Source organism: Tursiops truncatus, chromosome 17 (assembly GCF_011762595.2).
Source record: "Tursiops truncatus isolate mTurTru1 chromosome 17, mTurTru1.mat.Y, whole genome shotgun sequence".
Classification (NCBI taxonomy): domain Eukaryota; kingdom Metazoa; phylum Chordata; class Mammalia; order Artiodactyla; family Delphinidae; genus Tursiops; species Tursiops truncatus.
This window is the reverse complement of record NC_047050.1, coordinates 34,383,460-34,405,539: the sequence shown is the minus strand read 5'-3', so window position 1 is coordinate 34,405,539 and position 22,080 is coordinate 34,383,460. Positions and strand designations below refer to the sequence as shown.

The following is a 22,080-nucleotide window of genomic DNA, read 5'->3' as shown; positions in this document are numbered from 1 at the left end:
ATGTTATAGCATGTACCAGTACTTCAGTCCTTTTTATTGACTAAAAATATTCAATCATATGGCTATACTATATTTATCCACTTATCAGTTGACTTACATTTAGATTGTTTCTACTTTTTGGCTATTACAAATAATGCTATGAACATTTGTGTACAATTCTCTTGGGCATATATATAGGAGAGGTCATATGGTACCCTTTGAGGAACTGTCAGACTGTTTCCCAAAGTGGCTGCATCAGTTTATATTGCTACCAGCAATGTATGAGGGTTCATCTTTTCACTTTATACTGTCACTTTTGACCCAAACTGATACAATCCCTTTAAAAACTTTGTATATTTGCCTTGAAACAGTTCATAATTCACTCCATCAGACAAAAGCAACACCCCCAAATCTCTTTGCAATAGCCCTTCTCTATTTTGGGTTCCCATGTGAAACTACTGTTGGACAATAGCCTTAAGAATTTTAGAAGCTCTCTCACCTGTTGTTTAGAAAATGTCTTTAATCTTCCTGAGGTCTTAACAAAGCGTTTTACAGTCATGCCTTTGGCTTCATCTTTGGAGTTCATTTTCGTGACAGTTCCCTATCTGGAATTCATTCCTTAATTTTAGCATCATTTACTGTCTGGAGAGGCTAGGAATGAGAAAGTTTTGTTTTGTTTTTCAAACCTCAAAATTCGTGGCTCATTTATATTTAATAATTTGTCATCTTGCTTGTCTTTTCTGTCATTTACTATAGGCAGCTAGAAGAATCCAGATAGTTCCTTAGGTAGATCATCCAGTTGATGAGATATACTTCTTATTTTCCATGTTAATGCTGCTGGCATCACTGCTAAACTTTCTTCTACTATGTAAGAGAAGTCACCTTTCTTCCAGGTTCCAATAACATTTTCCTCATATTCCTTTAAACCCTCACCAACAGCCTCCTGGACTGACAACAGGCCCCTGCTAACAATCTCTTCAAGGCCTTTCTTACTTACACCTGAGGCCCAGTCCCAAAGCCCATTACGTGGTTTAGATAATTTGTTATAGCAGCAAATTCTGTATCAGGGTTCAATCAGAGAAAAAGACCAACTAGGAATCATATAGACTTTGACCTTAGGTAAGTATAGAAGCTGGTTAAACCATCTGTGTAGGTCTGTTGCTTTTGTGTCTGGTGCTATGCCTGCCCCAGAACTGAGATGCTTAAGGAAATATCCAACAGAAGTGGGAGAAGCTACAGGCTCAACTGTTAGTTCACACTAGTGAAGTGAGCCAGTAGACTAGAAACAGGATGCGTGATATTAACACTAGATGCCTCCAGTTTTTCCAGTTAACATTGTAAGCTTTCCAGTTAACATTGTAAGTTTTCCAGTTAACATTGTAAGTACATAAGTTTAAGGTGTACAACATAATGCTTTGGTATATGTATATGTTGCAAATATTACAATAATCACATATTTATCAAGTGCCCATTACATGCCTAGGCAGCATTACAGCACTGTGGCATGGGGGACATAGTAAGGAACAAGATAGGTCATTTCTTTCATGAAGCCAACATTTCAATATAATAAATGCTAATTTAAATAAATACACAAAGTGGCAAAGAATCTGATTTGTTGGTTCAAGGAAGATTTCCTGCTGTTGACTGCTGAGTCCAGTCATAATGTGTTTAAAAGGACTAACTAGTTGATGAAATAAATGTGAGGGGGGAAAGAATTTAAACAAAAGGAGCATGAAAAAATGTTCATGGCATGAAATACACAGGGCCATGGGGAATATAAATAATTCTAGTGCATAAGTCTAAAGAAAGGAGTGATGGAAGTTGATGCTAGAGAGGTATGTAGGACCAGTCGTGAAGGACCTCCTTTAAATGCCACAATAAGGAATGTGGACTTCATCCCATAGGAATGGGGAGCCACTGGAAAGTTTAGGTAGGGAAAACAGTAGCCAGATTTGCATTTCTGGCAGTTCACAGCAGCATGAAGGGAGAGTTTATGAGAGTTAAGACTGGAGGAGGGACAGCAATTATGAGGCTTCTGTACTATTCTAGGTGAAAGAGAAAAAGGGATAGAGAGGAAATGATAAAGCATAATGTGGGTAAGATTGTGACTAGAACCTGATCTCATAGGTACATTAGATGGGGTGAACCATAATTTAGGATGTGAGTGGGGAAATAAGAGTTGGGCAGGGTCAGGCTGTGGCACAGGTCCAGCTTTATGAAGACATAGGAAAAGTAAAAAAGATGGGGTTTACCATTTCAACGTTTTGAGTTTTGACCTGCATCTTAAACGCATTCCCTATGGAAGCCCAGCTGAAAGGGTTGCTAATTTCTTTGCTGTATGTGTTAGCTTTGTGGAATGTCAGCATCCAGAGCTTTCCTAGCAACCAGAAATCAATCTATTTGGCAGGATAATCTGATGAAAAATCACCAGGTTTTGAGACAGCATCATCCTGTGAATTCAGCACAGGACAAGGAACCTTAAATTGAATGTTAATCTAAACGGCGCAATTGACTTATTATGGAAACTTAAATAAGTCAGTCAAACTAAGCTATATCTGTCTTTTCATCAGTAAAACAACAAGAAAGAATACCAAACTATTCCACCGAGATGTGTGAGAAATATCTAACTAATGACTGTAAACTACTGTGGAAGGATAAAGTGCTATAAGAATGCTAAACTATACAGCATTCTAGAATCTCAAGGACCTTAAAGTTAAAAAATTCACTAATTTTATTAACACAGAGAGGGCTTGTTCCATTTATTTATACTCTATAATACAGAGAACCTGGGTAATTCCTACTCTTATAGGGGTCCCTATGACAAATTAAAAAGGCTTTGAATGCTACCAAAATGCATGGAAAACTGGAGTTCATAAATACAGGTTATGGCAGAAACCAATACACTTATTTGATTTGTTTTGGCAAGCTTATTTTGTGATGAAAATGTGGTCTGAGACTTGGGGCACAGGTAGAAGTTTCCAAACATAAGCAGATGCTTCATGCACTAGAAATCTACTGTAGAAATTCTCTCTTCTGTAATAAACAAGGGTATTGTATTTCTCTTGGTTTTCTGTTTAAATATGGAAATGGAAGTTTTGATTTAAAGGGTTTTGGATTCTCAAAGGCCTGCCTTCTATGGTCAGCCTTGCCATTTACTAGCAGTATGGTTTAGCAAGTTATCCATTCTTAACCTCTTCAAGTCTCATCCCCATTATCTATGAAAACAGGGTATTGGGCAAACCAACCCCTGCTGGACCTTAGCTCCACTATCCTCTTCCTTATCCACCACTACTTAAACCTAACACACAGCAGGGAGACAAGTCCTTGGTGCAAGAGGCATATGTTAGCACCTTCTATCAGTCCCAAGAGTAGTACTTGCACACTTTAGATTTAACAAAAGGTGAAGATCTTGATTTAAATGTCTATGTGAAGCTGTACAAAAGAAAACATAACTACCTTTACTGAGAATTTACTGTGTCAGGCAGTGTACTAAGTTCTTTATATAAGTGGACTTATTTAATCCTTACAGAAGGCAGGGGTTGGTATTTTAAGCAAAATCAGGAGAAAGATTATAAGTCATTCCTGTTCAGAAAAATAATAAATTCAGCAGGCTTGTACAAAGGCAGTAATTTGTTTCAGTAAGGTATACTAGTCATCCTGATTACAATGAAATAAGACAACTGTAATCTTCTTCCTGGTCAGTATATTAACCAAGGTTTTCTTTTTGGTCTGTATACTTATTTTAGAGGACCATTATATTTTTTAGATTCGTTAAAATCAAATTGTCATAATTGACACATGAAGGTAAATTAACTGTAACACACTATCAGAAGTTAAGAAAAAAGAAAGCTCTCTTGGGTTCCATTCTTCCTTTCTTGGGTTCCATTCTTCCTTTCAACTAACTAGAAGACTTAAGAATTCATCCAAGGGTAATATAAATTAGAAAGCAGCCCTTCTGTGAGCAAGCAGAATTCTAAGTCACTATCTTGTCCTATTCCTAACAGCCCATTAGCCTAATGAAACTCCTCAGAGTCATATCCTATCCTCTCAGCTGATCTTACAACAATCAACAAACATTAAGCACTTAATATATAGGCCAAGCAATGTGCTACATATTTTAATAGTAATCAGCAAGTCCTTGTTTCTAAGCACTTAAAGACTAAGGGGAAATAATAACAACAATAATAATAATAAACAACTAAATGTAAATAACTAATTATAAGTGTATAGTTACTAGAAAGCATCATGCATCAAGTGGGGTACCTAACCTAGCCCAGGTAGGAGAACTCTGGGGAGCTTACCTAGGTCGGTGCTATTTAAGCTGAGACCGGGACAGTAAGCTAGGTGAAGCAGGTTGCACCCAACTCCGAATGTCAGTTCAAAGGTCTTACAGGAGGGAACAAGATGGGGTAAAGAACAAGAACTGATGTTTCTAAAACTTACTTTAAGAAATGAATTAGAAACCCTGTGAGTTCTACTTTTTCCATAGATAGAGAAAGATATATTTCAAACAAGACTTAGAAGAATCAACGTATGTAAAAACACACGGACATGAAGAAACATCCCTCTCTCATTTGTTCAGTGAAAGTAAAAACAGTATGAAATTACAAACTAAATTTTCAGAAAAAAACTGTCCTTCAGCTAGTTCATGACCATCTATACCAAGACAATGTATTAACAAATATGTGGCAGCACTAATTTGCACAGATTTCCTTCTTACTGCTTCATATTCTTACACACAGATGTTTATTCATTTTTCTTTTCTTCTTTAACACCCAATAGTTTTAGATATTTTTCTAATTAATTTGCCTTTCATAATTTTAAAATAATAAAATAATATAAATGTTATAAATATTAGAATCTGTGACTATTATTTTCAATTATATATGAGGACAAAATAAAAGCTGAATAAAATTCTAAAACAAAAGTTTTCTCTACTTCTAAAATTATAAAAGAATAACAATTTGAACAAACGTTGATTTAATTCACTCATCTTTTATTTTAGCAAACATCAGATAATATGAACAAAATTTTATTGCTCACTATAGTTACACACATTCTCTTTTGCTTTATATAAGTTAAAAAACATATTTAAGTGGATAAAATTCTTGGCTAAAGACATATTCCAGAACGCTAACATATACTTTTCTGAGTTAGGACAAAAGAAAGCTTATCAAACTTCCCTAAGAGACCAGCATCATACAGCAAATTAAATTAGTATATGCTGCTATTAAGTTAACATCTGCCATTTTTTAAAGACTTTAATTTTAGTGTTTAGGTTACAGCTAAAATAATTTTTATCTCAAGTTTTAAGAAAGAAGAGAAGCTGACCATACAAACCCTGTTCATTACCATATTGGCCATTTAAAAAATAATAAAAATTAAAAAATATATCTACAATCAAGACAATTCTACTCATCCTGCTAGAAAAAAAATAGCTACCAATAAGTTATTTTAGAATACTTTAAATATAGATGGAATTTATAATAACTAGATATCTTTGTATCTTGTTTTATTACTTCTTAATGCTTCTCTTTTAAAGTAACAGATTACTTCAAAATAAAGCCAAGCTGCTTAGTATTTTACAATATCATTATTTTATAAATTTCAGACCCCCAAAAAAATTCAGATCAAGGATTACAAAGCAAGCAGCCTTCAGAATATATTTTGTTTGGCAAGCAGAATGGTTTTAATCTTTGGCAGTTGAATACCTTCATGTAGTACTTATTTGCTCTAGATGACCAGAACAGCTCCTGCCAGGTTCCCACACAGTCACCTGCTGGGCATGTGATACTGATACCCTGTTTTTAATATTATAAAACCCAATATTTACTTATAAAAATTAGTCGCATTCATGGAGAAAAAATTCAAATTTTATAAACTTGATGCAAAATCTTACTAGTTATTTTCTTATTTGAGAAAAACAGATCAAACCAGAAAGGTTTCATTTTTATAATACCCCCTTACATAAAAAATTATCAGACACATTTGTACATATGGGTACTATCTTCTTAGAATACTGTTACAAGTAACCTAAAATCTGAGCTAGACAAATCATTCAACTGAAAAGTATTGTACTGATTTTATTATACAGTCTTGGCTCAACAGTGGCTTTCAGCCACATAAAAAATGCCCAAATACTTGAGACAAATATTTGAGGAAAGGTGACATTAATAAGGCTAACAAAATAAGTTAACGAAGGCATTCTGTAATCCTAGAGAATGAAGCAAAGGGAGAGATCTTGTAAGACAAATTGTAAAAGAGGAAGAATTTGAAGTAAATTTGGCCTTGGACCCTTTTATATTGCTACTCCTTCAATTTTCACAAGTTAAAGAATAAGGGAAACTAAAAACTATTTCTTAGTGTAAAAGACTGCAAGGCAAGCAAAGTAGCTGAGTAGTGATGGAGAAAATACAACAAAGATATAAACGTTTATAGTTAAGAAGATAATCAAGAAATGATGGTACAACCATTCTGAAGTTAAGAAACAGAAAGGAATAACAAATGAGTTAGAAAAGCAATAATCTGCTGAGTCTTTTTAAGTTATATACAAATAAAAGACATCTGTACTTCTTTAGAGGTTTAAATCTGATTGGAAACATATTTACCTATGAATTTGTCTCATTTCTTAAAATATAACAACTGATTCCCATCTGAATAAATATTTTTTAATTCTTTATTAAAGCAAGCTTCTTAGCTGCACTTTGATGGGGCTATATAAAAAGCGTCAGAGCATTAATCCCATCAACACCAAAGTTACTGCAATCACGTTCATTTATAAGCACTCATTAAATTTGCTATCACCATCACCACATTATTGCAATGTCAAAGAGACTGAGTCATTTCACTTCTTCAAGAAAAATTACACTGACACGGTTACTGAAAGCTTTCAGTAATAGGGAGAAAAAAATTTTTTAACTATTTCAACACAGAACAGAATGTTCAGGATCCTATATTTAATAAAAATATCAGCAAACAGGGTACCATCTTGGTCTATAAATTATGTTCTCCACAAGGGACTTACAACTGTTTTTTAAAACACCACTAAGGGGACATTGGTGAAAGTTTATCTTTGACACATTTTTAAAAAACCTGTTAGTAGCTTTGCCATAAAACTGGTTTAAGGTAGTTGTTTTTTTTCCAGAAACATTTAGAACAATCCAACACTTGGTATTAATACTCAGATCAGCACGCTGTACTAAAACATAACAGCAACATTTTATAGACTAGCTGCAATTTTCACTAGCTGTGTTCACCAACCGTTTAACAGAATTGTAGTGTTCTCCTAAGCCATATGCATGTCTCATATAACTGAAATAAAAAAAGGAGAAATAAGTAATTTAGATAAAAGTAATTCAATTCACTGTATATAAATGTTTATTATGTATATAAAACCAAGTAATTTGAATTAATCACTTCACAGGGTATCATTCAATAGACTTCATTACTTAAAAGTTCAACACTATTTGAAAAGCATCAGCAGTCAGTAAGATCTGGTTCAATAACTCTGTCTGCTGAGTTTGTCAGGTAAAACACAATCATTGGAGTGAAAAAGGAAAAACTGAGATGCTGAGTGCTCAACAAGCTTAAATTATTACCTAAACCCAAGCCATTAATGACTACCTTAGTAGGCTTAGCTTATGAACACTAAAGCCAATGGCAAACTCTCCATGCTGTTTCAGAGAACTCTCAATTATGTAACATGTTTTTACAATATGAAGAAAAAAATCTCTAAGGAATAAACCATCAGGCAACATGAATGTATTTCAGCTTTTACACCTGTTGAAACTTTTAGCATTACTGTCAAACCAGAACAACATGAGAGCTAATCCTAAAATTTTGTAACCTTTAGAAATGACTTTATTCTTAACTCATATACAAGATTAAATCATTAGAGGTTTAAACAATTATCTAAATCACATGTTTTGACAATGCTTTCTAATTCTGTAATTGCCTTTTACATAAAATAAGCATAATTAATGCTGCTGAAGATGGACTTGTTTCAATTAATCAACATATATAACCTAAAATTTTTTCATAATCCTTTTTGTCTTAATCATGAAAAATATTAATAATAGGAATTTCTAGGTACTTACACAAGTATTAATGGGTTTTTTGGATATTCTTCACCAACTACAAGAGGAGGAGAATCTGCCTGTATTATCTCTATTGGTGTTCGTAAAATGTGAGACAGGGCTCTTAGCTATAAAAGAGAAAATGTAAAACCAAAAAATAAACAAACAATATATATATTAGTAAGGGAAATAAAGAGGTAAATCTTATTCAAATCATAAACTACTGAATTTATGCATGAATAGGGCAACCAGTCAGAGCAGGGATCTACTCTTTTTCCTTAATGTACACCAAGAGCCCAGCACATAGTGGGCACTTAACACGTATTTGTTAAAAATCAAATAAATATAATGTTTACTAAATCAAATGCATAAGTTTCAAGCCCTGGATGTACAACAGCTTTTTGGAAATATCTATGCCATAGTTAATGAAGCATGGGGATGAGTAAATTGAATTCATTATACTAGTCTCTCTACTTTTGAATATGCCTTGAAAATTTCCATAATAAAGGATTTTTAAAAATACTGTTACTCAGGCACCAGATCAAATCAATTACAATTGAGAGGGGGTAGGGGAAGGACAGAGGAAGCAGGAAAGAATAGGAGGTTTATTTTTTTAAAAGCTTTTCAGATGACTCTATTGTACTAATGCTGAGAACAACTGCTCTATGATTTTCAAGGCATGAGTAGAATGAGCTTAGGAACTGCACTATCCTTTCATGGAATTTCCAACTGATTAACATATAATTTTAAGTTCATGACACATGATATAAAATTAGAGCTTAAAGTTGGATGAATAATAGTTAATAATGAATATTGGTAGTAACATTTTTTTAGACTTACTTTGACCAAGCATTCTAAGTGCTTTATGTGTATTAATTCATTCAGTCTTCACAATAACCTTACGGGATAGTTACTACTGTTATACATTTTAAAGACTATAATTACAGGTAGAGAAAGGTTAAGAGAAGTCAAGCACAAGGAAACAAAATGACTTGCAACTGAACTGAGAAGTCTGACTCTAGAGCTCAAGTTCATAAACAAATTAATCATTTAACAGTTTTCAGTCATAATGCACTGATCTGTTTATCTGCCCCATTATAACAGAACATGGACCTTTTAGGAAATTTTAAACGAAGGTAAGAAATTAATTCAAGAATATGGAAAAGGTTCTGTGCTACACAGTAGCAAATTTAATCCCATGTTCTATCTCGTAAAATATTCCTTTGAGGTACTTTTTTCTTATACCTCAAATAACATTTTTTAAAAGGCAGCATGGAATGGAGGGTGCAAAACAAGCTCTGGAAATCTTAATATCCCATCTAAGTCTTCAGAAATCATACAAAGAATTTCTCTTTAATAATTTAAATTTACCCCATTGTGAAAACAGAAACTCATTTCAAATGAATTCACAAACAATTTATGAGAAAATGTCCTTCAAAAGATGTTTTAAAAGGTTTTTCTCAATTTAAAAAGAGTCACTTAGGTCTCTAGAACTCAAATTAATTTGAGATTCTTATTAAAAAGTTCAAGCATCTTTAATTACTCCTAATGTAGTCACAAAGCTAACCTTCCCGAGTTTCAGAGACCCAGGAGAGGCATACAAAACAAGTGGACACAGTTCCCTCTGGTGGCTCAGAAGAGGTACAAATATAGCACTGCTAAGAAAAAGACTTTGAAGAAGCAATTATGTCATATCTCCAAACAACATAGTTCTTGAAGTGAAATAGTCAGAGCCACAAACTATTTAAGATGACTAATCATAATTACACAATAATATTAATTATACTGCTAGATTCATCTATCTGGCACTTTAGCTTACAAACTTCTATGCATATACTCTTTGCCTTATTTAATATCCACAAATGGCCTACCATATACACATAGGGGTTTTATTATCCCCATTCAATAAGGAAAATGGAGCTCAGGAGGTTGGCTGACTCCCCCAAAGTCACAAAACTGAGAAGCACAAGGAAAAACCACGACCTAGGGCTTCGCTGGTGGTGCAGTGGTTAAGAGTCTGCCTGCCGATGCAGGGGACACGGGTTCGTGCCCCGGTCCGGGAAGATCCCACATGCCGCGGAGTGGATAGGCCCGTGAGCCATGGCCGCTGAGCCTGCGCGTCCGGAGCCTGTGCTCCGCAACGGGAGAGGCCACAACAGTGAGAGGCCCGCGTACCACAGAAAAAAAAAAAAAAAACCCACAACCTAGCCCCAAGTCTTTCCCCCTTACTCCCTGACTTCTAATACCCCAGGCTATCTCATCACCACTTGGACCACTTAGGTGTTTTATTTTGCTTTAATGAAACAAAGTTAACAGTAAGATAAATAATTAGAGCTTAAAAAAAATCGTGATTAACTCCCTACAAGTGACTAAATATATTGTTTTCTTACAAGTGAATTTTAATGCATCAAATACTGCTTTCAAGTCAGTCAGTATCGACTAGGAACTCAAGACACAATTGTAATTGATGTATTGTGGGAGGATTTGACGTGTATTCTCACATTAAAATATTGTTTTCTATTTCTGATGTAAGAGATGTTACTTTTCCAATAGTGATTTTCATCAGTTGAGCCACTTGGGTAAATTTTACTGTACTTGAGTAAAATCTTCACTTTCATATGTCCATAAATTCAAATATATGGCCAGTAGCAATATCACAAATGGAAATACGCAGATGCAACACTAGCCTCACCAACACAATGATCAAACACTGGGCTATTTAAAATGAAATAGTGCTTCAGTTCCCAAAGGTACATACTTAAATTAAAGGTCTAAGAATATTAACTCCCTTTTTCAATGCTTCAGTAGAGAAACAGAAAATATATAAAGAAAAGGAACCTTGAAAGGGAAATTTGGATCATCTGAGAAATATGTCTGAAAACTACAGAAGGGATTTTTTAAAATAATTTAACAATGCCACTATGAATAATAACAAACTTACCTCAAGCTGACCTCCCCATGAAGCGGTGTTTATGATATCATCACAGTATTTTCCAAACTCTTCTGTAGAAAATAGATCAGAATATAGCACTTAATAATTTTTAGAACTCATGTTAGTCCCTTTTATACCTCCCACAATTTCTGATGAAACTGCCCAAGTTATGAACTTCCTCCTTCTCTACCTATATTCTCCAGAATTTAATCCATTTCCCAATCCAAATTTAATTCACTCAAACTTTCCATCGAAGAGCAAAGCAATTCATCTCTGCTTCTCTCCCTCAGCCTAAGGCCCAGCGACCTCAACTACATTATAAGCCTGCCTCTCTCTTGACCCAAGCAATGACCCCAAGATTGCCACCATATTCACATTTTAAAGTCCAAATCTGCATCTGAAGGAATATGTTGAAAGACTAAAAAATGCATCCTCTATAATATCAGGTTCACTATAAGACACTGTAAGAAATGTGAGAAGAGAATCAGAGTAAAAGTAAAATGACTTGAAACTCCTTTCCCAGTGATAGCATCAAATAGTGCCTTCACATATTTTGGAAACGTCTACCTTATTTGTTATCAGTATCAGTTCTAGCCAAAGAAGGGTCTTCCTAGATCAGTCCTGAGAGGACATAAAAGACCTAACTGCAGAGTTTAATGGCATATCTTGAGCATACACACTTTTATACAGAAAGTTAACATGGGAAACTAACACCTCTAACTTCCTGTTTAGAGAAAGGGGAAAGAATTATGGGCATCTAGGAGAAAATATGTCCCGTGTATCTGTCTCATTCACTGTCTCATATCCAGTGCTCAGAACAGTGCCTAGAGTAGTTCTTGCCACACTGTGGCCTTCAATAAATATTGTCTAAAGTCTAAAGGAATGAAGGTAATTAAGTCTTTTGTCTTTTTCTCTGATTCACCATGCTGAGTTGCCACCTCCTCTCCACTGCCCTACAACTAGCAGTTGGGGACTCCATTAAACAAGTCACCCTTAACCATCCCCTCCCTCTTCAATACATCCTGGCCATATGACTTGCTCCCAGTAGATACTGACACACCTGCTGTCTTATCTCAAGGACTAACTTTCTCCCTTACTCCCCTTTCTCTTTAAGAAACTTTTTCAGATTTTCACTTGCTCTCTCCTTTATTTGCTCGTTGTACATTTTTTTACCTTCCCAACTATCAAAGGTATTATAGAGAATAATAAGGCAGGTTATTAACTCATCTGTTTTTGGTTTTGCAAAGTCAAATTTTGCCTGAATATTATAGCTTATTGAGAATAAAATTAAATCTCCCAAACTACAGGATAAAAGGAGGAATTAGTTTTCCTAATCATTCTATACTGGTGGTCTTCAGGCCCTATACTTCCAGAGACTAGTCAAAGCTTAACTTTGTGAAATAGAACTTATTAACACACTTTTAAAAATAGTAATAATGAATCCTATTCCTATCTTAGATAAAAGATTAATATATTTTAACTACAAAATAGTTAAGTACTTAAAAGATCTTAATAAACCAAAATGTGCTAGTATCTATTAAAGTTATAGAAAATAATTTTGCCTAAATGTTGAGATTTTTTTTCCCCCATAAGGACCATTCAGGTTATTTTTATTATCAGTTCCAGGAAGCACTTTATTTAACAACCACCACAACCACAACAAGACATAGTAAAGAAAAATAAATTACCTGAAGTATACATATCTCCTGTATTAGGATTTGTTAAAAATGGCAGAAAGTCTTCCACGTGGCTTTGCATATAGTCAGCAGTCTGACATCTTAAGGCAGCCACAGTCAGACTGCAGTCCTGTTCTTTCAGTTGATCTTCAATGGCTCTATACATACAGTGGCCATCAGATGGAATCTGTTTAATTTCCAACTGTCTAGCTGCCAATATTTGAGCAAGTTTTTCACTTTCTACATGTCTAGCTCCAGTTAAGTTTTCAATTTCAGCTTCAGCTATCCTTTCTTCCCGCTCCTTTTCCAGTGCAGCTTTTTTGTCCTATGAAGAGGACAGTGTAGGAAAGTTAATTCCTAATAATTAGGACTAATTTACATTTATTATGGGGATGAAATATAAAATTCTCAGAAACATTTTTCTCCCATCTCCCACAGGCATTATCATATTGATGATCTCATCACTTGTAGAATTTTCTATATTGTGAACTCCTTTAAAGGCAAATGTTATTTCTCATCTGTGTGTACAGCACCTAGCTCTGTACTAGGACAAAAGAAAGCCCTCAAATTTTTCTTTGAAGTCTATTTAAAAACTACATGCCGGACTTCCCTGGTGGCGCAGTGGTTGAGAATCTGCCTGCTAATGCAGGGGACACGGGTTCGAGCCGTGGTCTGGGAGGATCCCACATGCCGCAGAGCAACTAGGCCCGTGAGCCACAACTACTGAGCCTGTGCTACGCAACAAGAGAGGCCGCGATAGTGAGAGGCCCGCGCACCGTGATGAAGAGCGGCCCCCGCTTGCCACAACTAGAGATAGCCCTCGCACAGAAACGAAGACCCAACACAGCAAAAATAAATAAATTAATTAATAAACTCCTACCCCCAACATCTTCTTTAAAAAAAAAAACTACATGCCAAGTATCTAAAAACTTTACTTACCGATTTCAAAGTACTATCTTAGGACTGAGTTGTCCTAGGCCTTAAAGCAACATCATTGTCATACTTAAGTCCAAGCTAATCCAAACTTTTTAACTTATCACTCCACCAGTGAGGTCTTAATGTGCTAAATCACCAGCTCACCAGCGAGGCATTAAATGGCTAAGGTCTTTAGAAGGGTACAGGAGCTCTATATATCCAGCTTTAAAAAAAAAAAAAAATGTGTACATACAAACACACACACATTTAACTAAAGTAACAGATAAAAATATTCTTCTCTATAAAAAAGTTAGAATATTATAGATAATCTAAAGTTCCCCTGCCAATCCCAGTGCCTGCTCTAGAGGTCTGATGTGTATCCTTCTAGATTTTTTTTCTATGTATTTTAATAAATACAGATGTACTCATAGAAAATGTACAGAAAACAGTATTTTAACAAAAGTCCTATCATACATTACACTCTGCAGCTTGCTTTCCTTATTCAAATGTTATAATGGGATGGGGAGAGGGTAATGAGAGATTTGTGACATGAAGGGTAGATAAGAAGTAGAGTGGGAAGGTTGGGAAAAAAGAGAAAAAACTCCTGACACTTGGAATAGCAAGGATCAAAAGACAGAAAGCACTATATGTTTCATAGCTGAACACGGTTCATATAGCTAGAGTACCAGATAAAAGTGTCAAAAGATGAGGTTGGGGGGCCAAAACGATGGTATACAGTTAATATATATTAAGTCTATGCATACATAGTTTAAAAAACAACACTAGAAGGAGATACACAAAATATTTACAGTGCTTTTCTCTGGATGGCAGGATTACAAAATAAGTTTATTTTGCTTTGTGTGTGTGCCTGCATGTGTGTGTGTGTGAACATCTTTCTAACTCTCTATGGTATGTTTTACTTGTATACTGGGAGCAAGTGCTTTTCAATTTAAGAGAATAAAAATTGTTAAACTACATTCTATCAATATAAATCTTGATATTGGTAGCAAACTACAGTGAAGCATTTAGATAAGCCAAGAAAAAGAAGGAAAAGGTAAAGATTTTTATTTCCCCAATCTAACCTTTCCTTATGACAGAAGATGTGAATGGAAAGGCAAATTTCAATTTCACTTAATGCCACCTGCTTCTACTACATGCCTGTTATGTGCTGTGCCAGATAAACCTAAAGTGATTTCTAAGTTACCTGAATCAAAAGCAGTATTATCTTCTTAATAAAACATAAACCTATTTGCTTTTTCTTCCCAACTCCAACCATGCCAGAAATACCATGAAACAATTTATTTCACTGCATACCTACAACTGTGGATCACAGTGGCATAAAATCTTAAAACACAAGATGGCACTATTACTTTTTAGAAGACTATAAAAAACATTTTCAGAGGGGAGAGGAAGGATAAGCACCTTGAATATCATCTAATCCAAAACCCCTCATTTTCCTCTTCTGAGGAAACAGCACGTAGAAAGATTTCCAAAGGCCATACAGCTGGTTAGAAGCAGAGCAGGGACCAAGGACAACACAGAGAGCTCCTTCTATCCAGGCACCTGAATCAGAATAAAAGTTGGAGTAGATGGGAGCTGGAGTTAATGACGTCAGGTACTAGTTACTGGAAGAGTGGAACTTTATACTATCTGTAAAACCTTAATTTAAGCCTCTAAAATACTAATCCAATCATTTCATTTTTTCCCTCATGCTCTGCTTCAATATTACAAAGCAATTGTATTTCCTTTTCAGGGCACTAGGTGGGAAACACATTGCATTGTTTTCCCAACCATGCAGAGTTTTCCAGTGGCATGAGGCACTTTCCTTTCTACAACCCTAGTCCTGGAGGTAGAATGGCACCAATAAATTCTAGTGAAAATGTATGTATGATGAAAATAGCACATAAATCATAAATATATTGTCAGTAAAACTAGAGCCATGTGGTAATAGTATAGTAATAGAGCAAAAACAACTCTGAAGAGAAATCTTAAGAGCCGGGTACTAGTGCAGGGGTTGTATTAAACTTTCAGCATGCCACTGAGACAACCTGGGCCTCAGCTTTCTCATTTATAAAATAAATTGAACTAGATCTCATTCCAGCTCTCAAATTTCTTATTTTTGGAACCCAGTTCTTCTAAGTTCTACTTTGGGCTCTTTCCACCATACCAATAAGTTTTCACTGAAGTTCTTTGAAGTAAATAAAATACTCCCTATGCTTTTCTAGATTGAAAATACGGGATTTGCTCTACAATATTCCAATAATAAACCTTCATAACGTTTTGTCATGTTTTTCTACCAGAGAGTTGTATCTCTCCCATAGATGACATCATTAGTTAGCTGACTTTTTATTCCTTGGTGCCTCTGGGGGAAAATAAAAGTGGTTTGGCATAAGTCTAATACCCAATTATCTACCCTGTCTTCAGGTTCCATTTTCTTAAATACTATAAACTTTCAGTGTTTTCTGTCCCCAAATCCTATTAATATAACAAAGCAATAAGAAACTTTGGCCATTACTTATAGGGTGTTTTCTCTGCCAAGTGTTGACTCAGCAGAGAAGTGTTGCCAAGCAGCTGACTATAAAAGATACTACATTTTTTGAGAGTATAGCTGGAAAAGGTACGCATTTCAGCTATGCAATATTTTAGGAGAAAAGTAACAAAATGTTTGAGAAACGTAAGGGAATTAGTTTGTTTTGTTGCCTAAGGGACCAGGTAGGGTGAACAAGTGTTGATAAAGACAGGAAAGAGTTGTGTCATGTTTGCCAGAATTAAATAGTTGCTACTCTAAGATATAGCAATTACTAGGTAGAGGCAACTCCAACAAATATTTTGTTATGTTTCTGCCAAGCAAAACTTCTGCCCTTCACTTTTGATCTACAGAAAATAGATGACAATAATAAGGCTATAACAGAATACAAATCATAAGTATAGAGGCGGTGAACTAAATAACCTCCAAAATACCATGAAACCTAAATTTCATCAGTCTATGAAATTCACAGTTATAATAATTACTCAAGAACAAAATTTTACAATAGTATGAGAAATGTATGACAATGTGCAACTTAAGCAACTTTCAAGCAAACAAACAAAAAAACTTGTCTTAGGTTGAATTTCTTAAGAGGTGTACCATGCAGTATTTAACACAGTGAACAATACTATCACTTGTTGACCCAAATGATAGTAAAAATGTTGTTTTAGGGTTTTGGAAACAGTAAATTATTTAATATTCACAATAACTCTATGAAGTAGGTATTATTTTCCCCCATTCTATACATGTGAAACTGAGGCTTAAAAAGGTTAAGAATCTTACCCAAAGCCACCACAATGGGATTAAAACCTCCATCTGACTGACACCAAATTCCATGCTCTATTAAATTATGTACTAAATTATAAGACGCAAAGCTCGTGTAAACATTTAAATCCTAGAAAACATCAAGTGTTAAAACAATATTTGGGAAAGAAAGATTGGATTTAAACCCCTTGTTCTTTTTCAAAAGCCCTTACCTATCTAATCTCACGCCCATAATTTTGATATCATAAACTTATTACGTCCAATAAATCAGTTTCCTTACAGATCTTTAGTGAGGCAAAATTTCATTCCCATATTTTTTTTTGTGCATGCTGTTTCACTGACTTTAAATATCCTAACTAAATAACTATATTTCCTTAAATACCAACTACGTAACACTTAGTACAATGAATTTTTCCTTCTCTGAATTTTCATCACAACTAACCAATACATATATAACTACATAATTCTGATATTTTTATATCTTGCTTAACTTCTAGATTCAAATTCTTATTTTACCACTTAATACCATAGTTTTTAACCAAAGCTATACATCAGTATCACCTGGGCTCACACTCTTCAAATTCTGAATTAAGTCTGGAATAACGTATTTGTAAAAAATATCCTTTGCGGGCTTCCCTGGTGGCGCAGTGGTTGAGAGTCTGCCTGCCGATGCAGGGGACACGGGTTCGTGCCCCGGTCCGTGAAGACCCCACATGCCGCGGAGCGGCTGGGCCTGTGAGCCATGGCCGCTGAGCCTGCGCGTCCAGAGCCTGTGCTCCGCAACGGGAGACGCCACAACAGTGAGAGGCCCGCGAACCGCAAAAAAAAAAAAAATTTATCCTTTGCACATCCCCTTTCCTAGCCCCACTCTCCTATGAGAACTGCAAACTGGACATGTTATTTTATACTGTTTCAGGGCTATTTTCTTCTCTATAAAATGGGGATAAGAAATCCTACTTCACAGGATTACTGTCGGGACTAAATGAGATTTCATATAATCTAAAGCCTAATAAATATTAGTTCAGGTCCTCTGGCAAGGAAATCCATTTTTTTTCTATTCACTTCCAATACAATACCTAAGATAGTATTACACACACAGCACTAACAAATACTAGGTGACTTTCATACCCGTCTCTTTTGTGCTTTTGATATCCGAAACGGCTGATTCTCAAGAACCAAGTTTGAAATATTGACAGCAACAGAATCTATCTGAGGGAAACAAAAAACATTAACAAGTTAATGAAAAATACCTTTAAGTTATTATTCAAAGTATTAGATTATTAAATTATTATCAAAAGTCACAAATATGTGTCATCCCACAATTCAAATTTGAATAACAGCACTAGATACAGCACAATACTAAATGAGACATGGTTCTGTCTACTTTCTCTGTATTTAAGGGAGAATTGTCAGATTCCGAAGAACTTTCCTTAGAGCTCTTCAGAGACAATGCTCATTCCTGCATGGTTTCCTTCCTTCTTAGAATGCCTACTCCATTCATCTAAATACTTCCTATAAGGGCCACAACTCATTCAGCATTCCACCCTTCCCTTCTCTAAATGTTATAGAATATGTAAGGTTCTGTCATTACTACTTTCATAACCTCAAATGTGGTGGCAAAGGCCTTTCTCTATCTTAATTAGCCAGAACCTGATGAGCACTGCTTCTTGACCCTGGTAGGAAGTTGAGATTTTTCTATCCTTTCCCATCTACAAACTGAAAAACTTTTAGGTAGAAAATTTAATCTATAATTATTGTTAGAATATTACAACTAATCTTAATCACCAAATGGCTGTTATGTGTTTGCTAAAGAATAAACTGCTAGACTTACAACTATCAGGATTAGTAGCTAGTATTTTATTACCACAAGTATAAGTTAAGCTAGTTTTTAGTATGACACATACATGAAACATATCAAGGCCTCTAATACCAGAGTCAGCAGTCCCTAAGGCTATGGACCAAATGATTAAAATATCAAAATCAGATTAAGACTTCAAAGAGCAGTTATCAACTTTAGTGAAATTAGGATTCTTATATTTTTCAGAGGAATGTGCTAATTTTACAAACTGCCATACTGACAACAGGCAAGATACAAAAAAGCATCTGGAAAAAAAAAGGAGAAAGCAGTGACAAAAGAATTCAGGTGACATTTAGAAAGAAAACAGGCTTCAGTTTAAGAAAAAAAAGATAAAGTAAAATGAGAGTTTGTATTTTAACAGTTGGACAATATGTAGCTTAACAATTAAACATTTTTGTCCTTGGAAACCTAGGAAAGAAATCTCAAAATTGAAAGGCCTGAGAGAGCAAACAAAATTATCTCACTAATAGAAAAGATAGGGAGACAATTAGGAATACCATGATTGTAACAACACAAACACGTAGAGCATCATGCCTTGTTACTTGGAAATAAAAGGCACGGAAAGCCACGCTCTTGACAAAAAAGTTAAAGAAAATAAAACTATGTTTAATACAATAACTGTAAATCAGTACAGACAAGCTGTTTTCCCTGTCAACAGCAGACCAAAAATGAACCAAATAAAATAAAATTTATCTATGGTAGACAAAACTTTGCATAGATATAAGAACTTTCTAACTATCAATAATGAGAATGAGGTTATGGAGTCTGTGATCTTTGGTATCTAAAACCCATGTAATAAGCTACCACTCTAGATAAAATTATAACAGAATTCAGTATTCACATTCTGGAGTAAGACAGCTCTCATTTTGAATTCAGGCTTTGGTACTCAATGGCGGTTATAAATTTATAACAAAGTTTAAAATCTCTCTGAGCCTGTTTCCCATTTGAAAAATGGGATTATCTACACTTACTTCAGAGGTAATACTTTATAGTGTGTTATTATGAGAATTATGAGAAAATTAATGTAATATATTAAACAAAGTGTGTGGCATACAACACATTGTGTATGGCTACGATGATGAAATAAATATTAGCTAAAATGATGACAGTTAACATTCTACAATTTACCCAAGAAACATCAGTAAATTTCATCTTTTACAACTTGTTCATAAAGCACTTTTAACTTAAAAAATGATTTCACATTTGTTATCCCATTTCTTAAAAAAAATCTTGTGCTTAAACAGCAGTACTATTGGTATCATATGATATGTGAAGAACTTATGCTCAAGAAGATTAAGTAAATTTGCCCAGGTTACAATCCTATTTAATGGCAATTCTGAGACTAGGAGACTGGTCTTCCAACTTTCATTTGGTAAAGCTTCTTTTAGTCCATTTTATCAATCTGTTCATCTTTGGGGCAATAGTTTTCTTTGCTGGCCTTCCTTAAAAAACACACTACCATGTAAACCTGGTTGGAAAAATATCAATGAAAGGTGATGGCATGAGCGTGACTAAGTGACTTCTTTCCCTCTGATTTTATGATTTTATATAATAAACAGTGTAGTAGAAGTGGCAGTTGCTTTCAAAGGTAGACAAAGAGAAACATTACTTCACCTACTTTACTCTCCTTAGAAGTCTGCTTCAATTGCTCCAGCTCCTCTTTATGTTTCTGTTCCATTTCTGCTTCTAACTTAGCAACATCTTCAGTAAGTTGCTTCCTCCTCTTTTTGTCATTCTTGGGGACAGCATTCTTCATACCCTGAATTTTGGCTGAAAAGCCACCAAAACCATTAAGTCATAAACCCTGGGATTAAGAATAAATATGAAATAGTAACAATAAGGGGATGGTAAACGGTGAAGAGTTTAGAAAAAGTAATTATGAAAGCAAGAAGAGTAATTACACAACAGATAGTTACAGAGAAGGGTCCAGATGAAGCTAAGACACCCCCTCAAAAAAAAAAAAGAAAAATTTTATTAACATAACCGTGAGTTTGTTTGGTGTGGGAGGTGGAAAAACTTAAAAAAAAAAAAAGTAGATTTTTAAATCTTTCAAGTACCGCTTCCGAGTCCTCAAAATTTAGGTGAGATATTTCAAAACGCACCGAGTAGGGCAAGTGTCGGCAAGTAGGGTAGGAACAGGAAGAAGGGGAGACAGGAAAGGGGGTCTGGGTCCAAGACGGTGGCTTCCCGGTGTTTTCAGAAACCCACACCCGGGCGGCGGCGCGGGGTAGGGGGAACGCGACGGACCGGAGAAGAGGAAGCTTCTGAAGGTCTGGGGGATTAAGGGACCTTGGAAAGGCGGGGAGGAAGAGACCACTGGCTACTTTGGAAAAGCGTTGGAGGATCCAGATCAGAAACCCCTCAAGATTTCCCAGAAGCGACCCGCCACGCACCCTTCCCTGGGTCCTGGCGACTTCTAGGTTCCCATTCCCCCGTCACCTTGCAAATCCTTCTTCTCTTTGCGATGCCTTCTCACCAGCTGCTCCTCCTCATCAAGCTCCTCAGTCAAGACTGCCTCCATGACGACCAGGTAACCCAGCACAGTTGTTGAAAGGAACCAGCACAACCGGCAAGGAGCACCTTCCACCCTTCAACCCTCACCCCGTGCGCCATTGGCCGCAGCTAGGATCCAGCCCCGCCTTCAAGGCGGTACCGGATCCAAGCTGAGTCATCGGAGAGAGGAGGAAGAAGAACCGGATGCTGCGCGTGCGCACTCCCGTGACCCGCGCTGATGCGGCAGGGCCGGGCAGGTTGGGGCGGGGCGGGGCGGGGCGGGGCGGGGCGGGGCGGGGGTGGAGCGCGATGGCGTGCTGGGGTTTGTCTTAGCAGGCTGAAGTTTGCAGCCTTGCAATTGATCCGCGCTACAGCCCCTTCAGCAATAAAGCTGCACCAGTCTATTGGCCCTGACGTGAGGCGGGCAGAGATGACGTAGGAGCACTGTTTTGGACGTTTGTTTTGTTTTGTTCGGTACTTCGGAACATCTACTTTAATGGGACCACTTTTGGTCCCATTGCTAAGAAGTACTATTCAAAAGGTAAGAAGGAAAAATAAAACATTTCAATAAAACCGTGAATAATTATCGGTGAGAATCTTTGTGCTGATTCAATCAAACAGTCGGGAATTAAGTTCTGTTTATTATTTTCAAGGTCGTAATACCGCATTTCGGAAGAAAGACAACTAAGTAATTGAGAAAATGACGCCTCTTGAATATAGCGGTGGAAATAGATGAGGTAGTAAGGATTGAGTATCATATCACACAGGAGCCTAAAGACCTATGCTCAATGATAAAGAGGCTATTGCCAGAGAGATTGAAAAGTATCAGGAAGCTCATAGAGATAACAGAAATGTGCAAG

At 35.9% G+C, this 22,080-nt stretch overlaps 1 protein-coding gene across 3 annotated transcripts; it reads right to left on the bottom strand.

The window, feature by feature from the left end:
• Positions 1-4,954: 4,954 nt before the first annotated feature.
• OTUD6B (OTU deubiquitinase 6B) lies at positions 4,955-21,336 on the bottom strand. 3 transcript variants are annotated; one of them, XM_019925155.3, is made up of 7 exons: positions 21,167-21,336; positions 20,346-20,497; positions 17,998-18,078; positions 12,675-12,987; positions 10,996-11,057; positions 8,076-8,182; positions 4,955-7,290 (listed from the first exon to the last, which is right to left on the bottom strand). In XM_019925155.3, the coding sequence occupies exons 1-7, from the start codon at positions 21,246-21,248 to the stop codon at positions 7,206-7,208; spliced, it is 882 nt and encodes a 293-aa protein (XP_019780714.2). In that variant the 5' UTR covers positions 21,249-21,336; the 3' UTR covers positions 4,955-7,205. The 3 variants fall into 3 exon arrangements, with proteins under 3 accessions (XP_019780714.2, XP_033698571.1, XP_073650686.1); XM_033842680.2 differs by having other exon boundaries at positions 20,346-20,531; positions 21,167-21,295; XM_073794585.1 differs by lacking the exons at positions 17,998-18,078; positions 20,346-20,497; positions 21,167-21,336 and adding an exon at positions 15,000-15,139.
• Positions 21,337-22,080: the final 744 nt, after the last annotated feature.

Excerpts from the sequence above, each read along its gene's own strand:
- OTUD6B (XM_019925155.3), bottom strand. The coding sequence starts at position 21,248 with ATGGAGGCAGTCTTGACTGAGGAGCTTGATGAGGAGGAGCAGCTGGTG. Across the intron at positions 20,498-21,166 it reads AGAGAAGAAGGATTTGCAAG|CCAAAATTCAGGGTATGAAG; the intron begins GTGACGGGGGAA and ends GTGGCTTTTCAG. Across the intron at positions 8,183-10,995 it reads CATGGGGAGGTCAGCTTGAG|CTAAGAGCCCTGTCTCACAT; the intron begins GTAAGTTTGTTA and ends TCTCTTTTATAG.